At 41.0% G+C, this 11,639-nt stretch overlaps 1 protein-coding gene across 1 annotated transcript; it reads left to right on the top strand.

The window, feature by feature from the left end:
• Positions 1 to 1,453: 1,453 nt before the first annotated feature.
• tbx22 (T-box transcription factor 22) lies at positions 1,454 to 8,307 on the top strand. Its single transcript, XM_063877026.1, has 8 exons — positions 1,454 to 1,586; positions 1,999 to 2,242; positions 3,393 to 3,494; positions 3,565 to 3,739; positions 5,430 to 5,594; positions 6,294 to 6,358; positions 6,580 to 6,665; positions 7,526 to 8,307. Exons 1-8 carry the CDS (start codon positions 1,454 to 1,456, stop codon positions 8,020 to 8,022), a joined length of 1,467 nt encoding a protein of 488 aa, XP_063733096.1. The 3' UTR covers positions 8,023 to 8,307.
• Positions 8,308 to 11,639: the final 3,332 nt, after the last annotated feature.

Below are 11,639 nucleotides of genomic sequence, written 5' to 3'. Positions count from 1 at the left end.
TTCTCCTCACAGCAATTATATCATGTGATTAAAAAACATTTTAAATAGAGCCTTCGCTGACTTTTATTTGTGTAAAGCGGATCTATTTCATGTTGAGCAGTAATGTAATAATCCCGAGCTGTCATTACGGCCCTGTTTTCCCCCCAGTGCGCCGAACTCCATCTGATCTCCGCCCTTATGAGAACCAGACCAAACTCTCACCGGGAACCGCAAAGAGAAGGAAAAAAAACCCAAAAACTTTTATACCGGAGGAACGGGAGACAAGAGACCACTTTAAGGAAAGCATTCAAATTAATATAGGAAATGTTAGCTTCAACATATATGGAGCGAGTTTCGGGGAGATATTTCACCTTACATATGGTTTGAATTAAAATACTTAAATATGTGTGCCTTGGGTCCCCCTCCGGAGCTCTTAAATGCTCAATCTATTTATCCATAGGATGTCTACGGGAAGCAATATGGACAACATGGAGGTTAATCTTTTTTTTTTTTTAAAAAGCCCTGAAGGTTAGATCAAAATGGAAGCTTACGGTGTTTCATCAATAATATTCATGACTTTATATTGTATTCTGCGGCCATCTATAGTCAAATTTAGAGTCCACTAAATCTGCACTATATTACATAATTCAATAAATCTAAATAAAAAAGACACTTTTTTACCATTCAGCCTTAACAGTGTGCGTAAAGATGCTGCTGCTTGTTCTGGAAGCTCAAATGCCTCTGAGACCAATGAACACTGGAAAAAAATGTAAAAGTATTTACTGAGTCTAGTTATTTTTCTCCAACTAAAGTGGGGAAATGATAATTGATTGGACAATTTAACCTTGCACATAAACTAAGAACAATACGTTTATTGAATAGAATGGCACCTGTTAATACTGATAAAGTGTTCAACAGGTGTTTCAAGGTTGTGACATTACCAAAATAAATAAATTACTCTACCTTTAGAGAAAATGTGTTTGTTTTCTCAGTTTTTCAGTAACATTTTGTGTAGACAACAATACTATTTAAGGCCGGTATAAGCATTAGGATGTATGTGTTTTGCAGCGCAGGCCCATGAGGAGTGCACGCTGCATTCTTCCCTCCCTCTCTGTGACGCACAGAGGGGAACCAGAGGAACAAGCCTTCTGTGAGGCAGAGAGGAAAGGGGAGACACAGAAACGGATTAAGGGGGAGAAGGGGAAACATTGTAGTGAGGAGGAGAGGCGTTCCAATAATCAAGGATTTTGGATGAAGGTGCGCGTCTCAGAGAACACATGGGAAGGCACCGGATCAATTACGCAGCGTCACGGAGCCGCGGTGAGAGACGAGGGGCTCCCTGAGGTGCTGTTGCTGCTGCTGCCTGTTCTACCCTGTCCTGTCCTGAATGCGCTGGGACTCTGAAACTTGTGCGGGACACAGTCATCGATCAGACGGATATACGAGTCGCAGTAAAACGGGTTCTTTCGCCAAGATGCAGGGTCTGAGTTCCCGGGCTCACGCGTTCTCTGTGGAAGCGCTGGTCGGGAAACCCTGCAAGAGAATGAAAGTGTCAGATGAGTCAAGTTCAGCTGCAGAAACCGGCATCGAAACGAGCATCTTCACCGGTGAGCCAAGGACTCCTGGACTTTTCGAACACCTTTACGCATTTTACGCACAGCATGGAACAATAACTGATCACACAATCGGTGTTATTTTTGCTCAGACACAACCATTGATTACATGTTCACAATTCAACATTATGTATACATGTATTCTTTAATTTTATCAGCTCAAAAACTAAAATGATCACATTCATTGGTTTTCGAGAGAAACATGTTTTGCTACTATTGTGATTTTTGTCAAAATGAAGCCACGTTCTCTCCCTTTAGAGGACTATATGTAATATCTACAGCTTATTCTATTAAATAGGAAAACATTCACAATTTACGTTGACTGATAAATTATTTTGGATAACACTAAATCTCATTTGGCTTCTTTCTGAACCTCACTCACCCCAGTCGTTGCCCCTTTTTATAGGCCTGAACGAATATCCTGTCAGCCAGATGAAGAAAGCCGGTACATCATCTCCGAGGAGGGCAGAGTCGGAGAGACAGACTGTCAGGTCCGGGGCTGAGGAGGCTGACCCCGGCGGAGAGGAGAACAAGCCGAAGGAGAGCAACCTCCTCCCGGACAGAGAGGTCCAGGTGGAGCTGCAGGGCTCCGAGCTGTGGAAGAGGTTCTATGAGATCGGAACCGAGATGATCATCACCAAAGCTGGCAGGTACAACATGTGGATGAGGAACACCACTTTAAAGAGCTCCAGTATCATGGTTTTCTGCTGAAAACACTGCCCTTCAGGTGCCTTTATCCTATCCTGCAACACTGCAAACGTATTTGACCTACATATCATGGGAAGAGGCATTTTTGAGGTCGGTTCATAAAAATATATATTTATATTTGTAATTGTAAAAACTGGAGACATTAGCTAAAACGAAACAAAAGTCATATTTAATAAATTAAATGTATTATTGGGTCTTTTAATATTTAAATGTTCGATACTTTCTTTCAATATGATACACAAAAACACTTTAACATCATATTAAAACCTGGCTTCCCGGGCCTTACCTTTCAAACGATGACATATTTGAATAAAAGTATTTTATTATCAAACCTTTCTATTATTGAATTTTAGTTTCCGTGTTCAAGTCAGTTGTAATACCTGCAATACAAGCTTGATAGGTCATTATCGGTGATGTGATGCATATTGTAAAATTTACATGAACTGATCTGCGGTCACAGGTGTAAAACAGCCCTGAACACAACCAGTCATAAGTCAGAATCTTAATAAAAAAATAAAGGCTTGTCACCAGTTATGGTGTCTATTTTATCCTGTGTATGTATTACATTGTAAAGACATAGACAACTTATACTTTTCTGGTCTATAAGATTTATTCAGCTGATATTTTAGAATAAAACAACAAATAGGTCACATTAAATACCCTCTGAGGTTGATGTTGAATTATTAAATTGTATTGAATTCAATTAAACGAACATTTTTAGTCGTTCTGGACAAATGTATTTATTTTTAAATTACGATCCAAAAATATAAATTACAATGCAATGTTGTGACAGTTGTTCTTTCAATTTAATCTTTCAATTTAGAGAAATTACTTTGATAGGTTTGTGCGTCTTTTTTTTTCCTGGTATGAGTTATAGGGACATAACGCTGCTGAAATGTAAGTTCCGTTTATTCTATTACGGGGAACACGCGCAGTGGCTGTGCCCTTATGGCCCCTCGAGGACCCTGAACTCTCCTCTGTACATGGCCGCGATTGGTCTTTCCTAACCTATCTGATCTGTTTCTGTGAGGTGTGAGGATGTAACTTTAAGTCGAAAACATGATCTAAAAAAACTGTATCTTCTCTCGTTAGGAGAATGTTCCCCTCTGTACGCGTCAAAGTGCGCAATCTGGACCCGTGCCAGCAGTACTACATCGCGATGGACGTCATGCCCGTGGACTCCAAACGCTACAGGTGTGTATTTGACTACATGAACTTCCACCGTGTCTTTTGTTTACTTACTTACATGCATATTCCCGGGCAGGTATGTGTACCACAGCTCGCAGTGGATGGTTGCGGGTAACACGGACCACTCCTGCATCTCCCCGCGGCTCTACGTGCATCCCGACTCCCCGTGCGCGGGAGAGACGTGGATGCGTCAGGTGATCAGCTTCGACCGGGTCAAACTCACCAACAACGAGATGGACGATAAGGGGCATGTAGGTAACCCATCTGAGCATGTGCAGCTTCACCTGATACCAGATAGTAATCCTGTAGATCAGGCCATTTACATTTTTTAAAACTCTTTTTAAAAATGTATTTATTATTTATTGCCCATTCTTACTTTAACTTTTTATGTTTATATAAGATGTCTTAATTGTATTTTGTTATCCTTTATTTATTAATTTATCTTTATTCTGTATCATGGCAACTAACACAAAACCTAATTTCCCCCAGGATAAATAAAGTATTCTGATTGATAAGTGTCCTAGGATCTGTATTTTACTTTCAAAAACAAAACAGATATATCTTTATATTTCTTTGTTAATCTAAGAGAGATCTTATTTTATGTATACAGGTTTTGATTGTTGTGGCACTTCTGCTTTGGTTGTTGTCACAAATATTTAACCATCGTGTAATATTGGCTGGTTCCTCATTGAAAGCCAGTGTGCATTTAGGGATGAAGGAAGTGGAAATCCTTCTCCGCTGCAGAAATTCCTATAAAGATTCAGTGATGTACAGATGTGACAGATGTGGTGACTGCAGAGGCTGTAGGTGGATTTTTACTTGATCCTCGTGTTTATAAACCACGCTGGAATTGGTGTGTTTAGGGGATTCATTTTTCTGGAGGAGTTTAGAAAGTGTAGAAAGAGCCTCAGAATCTCTTGTGAAGCTGCGGTCAATTCAACGCATTACACTGCCTCTCTGAAACAATTTACTACTTATAAACACTAATATTATGTTGATTTAAATATATCTTTAGAGCTGTTTGGCATTACACTTAGTAGTGTACCTGCTGTGTATTTTGGAAAAAGTATTGTTTCTTGTGAAACCTTACCTTAGTGTTTATATTTTGTATATGATCTCTAGTAAACCTGTGGAAAAACCTTAGATTTTTAAATCAGAAATTAAAAAGTGGTCAAACTGTTGTTTATAATTTTTTTTTAAAACACTAAAGATGCAAAATGAAAATATTAATCTTGCAAAAAATGCTACACTCCAATCTGCTGATTTCAATTTAGAACTTTTTTAATAGATAAGATAAGATTTATAATAATAGTCCCTTAAATCCCTTAAATAGTAAGTGGATTAATATTTGGATAATGCACTAATTAAATGATATATGATGTTTTGTTTTTAGATATATTTCGTTAATGTACGTAACAGCCTACACTGTTTTTTTTTGCAATTAAACATTTTGTCGTTTTAGATTGTGATGCCTGTTGAGATATTTAATAATGTTTGGAATTATTTTGCTAATGTCACACCATTTTTAAATAATAAGAAAATCTGTGCAAGGACTGAAAAATAAACAATTATTTGGATGATTTTCATTTTTACATAAGGTAACATATTTCAAGCAAAAATCAAAGAAGTTCTCTCATTCTAGACGCTCAGCTATGATGATAAGTTGCTTCTCCTTGTTTAATGTGTAAAGTAATTTGAAATCCTTTGGATAAATGTTTCAACAAAAATAACCATTTGATGATTTACTTTCTTTTATAATTCTTTATCGGAATTATCGATACGTTATTGTTTGACATGTACAATTATAATATAAGTGTTATGATTGATAATGTCATGAAACTTTGGTTTTGGCCTATTTGCATTTTAAAGCTTCCTCTCTTAAAGACAGTGATATAATAGAGGTTCATCTTGTATAAAGTGTCGTCTTATCTCTCAATCCAGATAATTCTCCAGTCGATGCACAAATACAAGCCACGTGTGCACGTCATCCGGCACGACCCTCGCATGGACCTGTCGCAGATCCAGTCGCTGCCTGCTGAAGGAGTGCACAGCTTCTCCTTCCCCGAAACAGAGTTCACCACGGTCACAGCCTACCAGAACCAGCAGGTAACAACCACTGAAACGTATCCTATAGAACAGCCAAATATGAAGCACACACTATGGATTTGAAACTGCAGCCTAAACAGAGAACAATGGGAAATATCGGAAATGTCTGCTTTTGAAAGCAGCATTTATGTTTTTGTTGCTATAGAACCATGCTACAAATTCCAATCCTACACCCTTTAAGCGCCAGAAAGCAACTATTTTCAATGGTCACGCCAACAGTGGCGGTATCCTCCAATGAGCCAATCTATGTAACATTGTGCTCTCATCTCAATCATGAGTTGCAGTGGCTTGATTTCCAGTTGCTCAGAGCGGGCGTTTGTTCCCGTGCAGGGGATCTGACTCCACTGTTGGCTGCAGCTCCTCCAGTAACCGAGGCGTCCGGGGGGACTGCCAGCTCTTTTCATCAGGGCTCCTTTTACGACCAGCGAACGTATTATTACAGAAACTCAATAACAAGCTGTGACCGGGCCCACTGCTGGAGTCCGCAGCCCATTAAAGCACCAAATAAAACCGTACGACCTCCAAGAACCCTGTTTGACATGGCTGATCGCCCTGGGTGCTGCTGGGAGATGCAGTCCCATAGGGGGGGAGCCCTGCCACTCTCCACGCTGTTGTAAAAGCTGAGCTCATTGTTGGCTTAACACGTCAGCGGCTGACACGTCCGCTCTAACCCATGTCTGTTCCTCTTTCCCGGGCAAGATCACAAAACTGAAGATCGATAGGAACCCATTCGCCAAAGGCTTCAGAGATCCAGGAAGGAATAGGTAAAGTAAAACCTTACCAAACATCCACACTTTTAGTTTTAACTCAGAAAGTGGACCCGAGAGGATTTGGGGGTTCAACCACCGACATTTGAAACCACGTAAAACCTTCCAATGAAGCTGAAATGTGTAGTGCTGAATTTCACACCTCTCAAAAGCAATATTTAAATACCTGAATAACACGTTGCAGTGCTTTTACAGTAACTGTGTGTTTGTGTGTGTAGGGGAGTGTTGGATGGCCTTTTGGAGTCGTATCCCTGGAGAGGCCCTCTGAGCTTGGACTTCAAGCCATTCACCATACAGCTCCAAGGTACTGTGCTGCAGCTCTTATTACCTTCGCCAGGTGTTATATGGGGGGGGGGGTTATCATATCTTTTGTCATGTGTATGTGTGCTTGGGTGTATATGTATGTCTATGTCTGCAGTCAATCTCACATACAATTGCATCAATCAGCCTAATAGCCTAATATTTTATTGCAGAAGGACCTCTCATGGTTGCGATGATTCATATTTTTAAAAAACCTTGTGTACCATCATTTCCTGCTGTTACAATTCACCTAACTGGACGGTAGTTTAGTACAACTGCTAAAACGAGGTACTAAATCCTTGTTTTTGTTACCTTTGCCACCTACTTTACTGTAAAAAGGGCTTCGGAAGGAATATTCTAGTTTAACTTGCATTTCAGCATGGGGCATACTATTTTTTTTAATGATAAATAAATAAATAAAAACATTTTTTATGAAATACCTCATTGTTGTGAACTAGACATTTGGTCTTATTTCGAACCAGAGCATTATCAGATTGATTCCATGATGATGACGTTCTAGAGTTATGCAAGATACCAGATGAATTAGTCAGATTAAATTACAATTCATTACAAAAAGTGCACTCAACCATAAAGACATTCACTCAGAAAGGAGAAACCTGCAAATACATTTGGTTAGAATAAGCCAATCTTTTTGAAGTGCTTTTTGGGGGTTGGGTTTTAAAGGCTTTGATACAGTCAAAGCCGGTGGGTTTTCAGTCTGCGACGGAGGATGTGTAGGATTTCAGCAGTTCTGATATCTAAGGGAAATGCCCATTTATCACAGTTGCACTCCACGCAGTTCAATTTCCTAGTGACTTTCTCTTTGTGATTCAAGTTTCTGACTTTAAAAAAAAATCTCGACAGGGAGCTCGGGGTCGCCGACCAGCAGTGTGAAGACTCTTCTCCCCCTTTCCTCTCCCCTACACCCGTTCTCCGTCTCGGCGCTCTCCTGCCAGGATGCCGCTCTCCACACCCTCGCTTTTCCTCTCTACGGAAAGACGTCCACAGCATCTCCGCTGCCCAGCAGGGCATTCTCCTCCCTGGGAGTAGACAGACTGAGAGGCCTGCCCCCACTTCCAGACCTGCCTTTCCTATCAGCGCTTCAGCCAAAGAAACCTCCCCAATGTAGGGACCCATATCCGGGGAGCCTCTTCCCCCTCCACAGCCCCCTCGGTCATCACGGGCCTTCTCTGCTCCCTCATCTCTCTGACACTACGGGCCCCTACTGTCTCTACCGCTACAGCTTCCCCTTAAACCCCCAACTCACAGCTCTTTCCCGGCACGCCAAACTTGCCGAAGACACCACAGACTGTCTGCTGCGCCCGTCGCCGTGGCACCCAACCACCAACCACTGCCTCTGACAGCTGGACCGCACTTCCAGGCTCCGGCCCATTGAGTGTTACGAGCCAGAGCTTATTGCAACAACACAGAGAGGCCTTATGCTCAATTCGAGAAGGACTCAGAGGAGCAATAAACTGTTTTGTACGCTGTGTTGGACTTACACAAGAACTGATCCTGAAGCAGATCATGTTGCTCCCTCTTCAGTGTTCACACCAGCCAAAAAGCCCATGTGAACACAAATGTAGGCAGGATGTAAATTTTCATTCGGGACAGTTTGTTTATACCACAGGGAAGATCCCTTTTAATTCGCCTTAACTACTTCACATGCTGTAATCAAACAGCGTCAGCATTAGGATCTGAGGTATGTAATATAAATATTAATGAATGACTGTTAAGCTGACCATGAGTGCCTATTAAAGTATTTTACATTTTATTTTATTTGTTTTGATCACACACAGCCTTTTCAAAAATCTGCTTTTTCTGCATAAACAAAATCAAAGAGGAAACACTTTTTTATCCTGTTTTCCAGTGATATTCACATGAATATGCAGCGTATTTAAAGGAAAAATAGAAACACATGGCTTTTTGAACAAGAAATGATGCAAAAACCTCCACGGAGGTGCTAGGACATACATTATGAAAACAAGGTGTATTTTGTGAGCTCTAAACTGAATCTCAGTGTCAGGCTTGGCCATTGACTAATAATATGAGCTCACCAGGATCTGTGATTTTTAGGGGAAGAACAACAGCTGCCAGGTTTCAGGCGGCCAGTTTCCATTCCTGTCCTTTATTACAAATAACAGGACTAATCAGAGACGCATGGAGGTGAAAGGGTTATTTTATATAGAGGCCTTTATTAGGCGCAGGCTATAACAAGACTGGAAGAAGGTTCCTTGCAGCCGTGTCATCATTATTGTAATCATGGTTGTAACATTGTTCCAGGATCAACAGTAAATCGATACTGCTGTGTGAAGACATGTGGAAGGCTTTCAGAGATCCCAGTGAGGAGCAGAGAATCAAAACCTACTGTGGGCCAACCTAACACTGTGTGTTTTTTTATCCATACCAAAGGGGGCACGCCCGTTCAGCCGCTGATGTGATAATTCCTGCCTTCAGCTCCGACTCAAAACCCTGCACCATATCTCCCTCCCTCCTCTTTACGCAGAGCGAGGAACAGCGGTTTAGGCAAAGCGGGGGGAAATAGCCTGTTTCCCGACAAACGGTCATAACCAAACAGCAATTTACTTGTCATGGCGGAGCATGGCAGTGAGCTAATGCACGCTGGACGAGGAAATAGCAGGAAGGAGTTAATTGAGGAACTCGTGAGGCAGGGGATGGCCCCATGTTTCAGTGGGCGGTCAGGTGCTCTGCTATCAAACAGCCTGCCCTTTGTCTGCACACACACATAATCTGTGTGGGTTATTTGATACTATCTGTCATTTCCATGTTTGGCTATATTGGACAATTTATGCTCCTGACTAATTCCTGATATTTCAATTAGACTGATTGCTTTCATGCCAGGATAGCTGAACTCCGCACCTGCTGCTCTCCATATAGTAACACTTAAACACAAATAACATGGCGTAAAGAATCCAGGACCTGTCATTTGTAGTGTGTGTAAATACAGGCTAGGTTGAAGTAAAACATAACATTTGGAAGATTAGCCTTTAATTAGCACATGCTAACATTTTGTAACAAATGTAGCTTTCTTAACTCAACCTTTAAACAACCTTTTTAGCCCGAAAAAAGTTTGACATTCTTGCCAAAAGTTAGACGAGAAGAATGCACTACTCTCATATTTATATCTAAATATGAAGCAACAGCTAGCAACCTTAACATAGCATTAAGACTGAAGACAGGGAGCATGGCTCTGCTAGGTGTTTTGTACTTTTTTGGACAGATTTAGGCTAGCTATTTAACCAAACTGGCATCATGTATGTAATCTCATGTTAAACAATCAAGAATGTGAGTATCAGTCTTATCACACAACTCTCTGCAAGAAATGATATTCATTTTAACTGTCATAGGTTTTAAAATGAAGTTTGTAAATGTTACATTATAAGCTTGTATATATTTCCTACTGGCCTTTCTTGTCTTATCAAACGTCACATTTGTTTAACTTGTTGAACAGAACTGTTGAGTTAACCTTCTACCAGCCTGTCGATGATTAACCACGCTGTTCATCCCCTCACATCATCAATTTGCTTTATAATGTGTCGACATAATCCTCATGAAGGTGGCGGCAGGAATAACATGGAAACTGTGCTGATTCGACTTTTTAAAAATAACACAAGGAGGGAAGTTTTCTGGGTCGTTTGGCAGTGATTGACAGGCAGTAAAGGGAGAGAAATTTGACCCTCAAGTCATTTGTTTCCAATCATGTGAAATGGCATCCTGAAACAGGAGAGACGCTCGGCAGAGAGACAGGACGTGTAAATATACTCTGCCTTCATTAGATTAACATACTACATGCACACACTTATAAACGTCAGTTATCTCCTATTAATAATTGCCATACACACATGCACAGATGTTTGCACGTCCAGCTTTGTGCCCTCCAGCCTCGCTCGCATTTGGCTATACGAGGGTTTATACTCGACGCTGTTTTCTCTGCAAACTCAATAAAAAGCTAGTTATTTATCAGCTCAGATTATGGGACGTGACTGAGCTCAGCTGTAAAGTTGAAAGTGAAACCAGCTGTGGCTGAAATTGAATTACACAGAGTGAGTAATGTGAAAAGCAAGGGCAGTTTAACTGTGATTAAGCGCTCTTGTACTGCACTATCAAGCAGGCATATTGTGATCCGTCAAACTCTTCCTCCTTGACAGTGAAATTCCTCTCGTCTCTTCACTGTTTTTAAATGGGCGAATATCCTCTGTTGTGATCTTGCAGGATTAGCTCAAAATGCTATTTACTTAGCGTGTGTTTGTGTGTGTGTGTGTGTGTGTGTGTGTGTGTGTGTGTGTGTGTGTGTGTGTGTGTGTGTGTGTGTGTGTGTGTGTGTGTGTGTGTGTGTGTGTGTGTGTGTATAGCTTGCAGCATCGCCATGAGTGTGTGCAGGACATGGGGTCACCCGGGTGTTGCATGGGCATGTGCTCCCTGACAGGCCCCTGTCTTCCAGGAGCAGAGGTCAAATGAGTGGAGGACAAACTGCGTTAACATGTGTCCGGGCACCTGGTCTGCTTGTTTTCTGTGTTTGTGTGTGTGTTTTGGGGTTTCCTCTGAGCGCTCCATCTGTGGACCTCACACTCGTGCCATTCATCAGAGAAAGTGTTAATGACCCAAACAGCTCTCGCACTTTCCCTCACGCCTCACCTCTCCATTTACACCTTTACTCCCTCATTCATGTGAAGTGAACTCAGCAGTACTGCAAGTTCATTCATGACGGGCACGTCTGTGATTAGTGTAATAAACAAAGCACTGATGCACTGGAAGTTATATGTACATTTACTCAATCGATGTAGACCGTTTTTTTAAATGCTATGATACTTTCTACTTTACTGCACTACAGAGAAAGAAATATTGCTCGTTTACTACATCTATTTACCCACAAACGTGACTATGTAGTTAAATATTTTACGATCAAAACATGTTAAATATATGTTCAAATAAAATGCAGTGATTAAGATTAAACCAA

The sequence above is a fragment of the Eleginops maclovinus genome, chromosome 23, assembly GCF_036324505.1.
Source record: "Eleginops maclovinus isolate JMC-PN-2008 ecotype Puerto Natales chromosome 23, JC_Emac_rtc_rv5, whole genome shotgun sequence".
In the NCBI taxonomy this organism is placed as follows: domain Eukaryota; kingdom Metazoa; phylum Chordata; class Actinopteri; order Perciformes; family Eleginopidae; genus Eleginops; species Eleginops maclovinus.
Note: the sequence above shows the minus strand (reverse complement) of the source record. Positions and strands in the feature narration are given on the sequence as shown.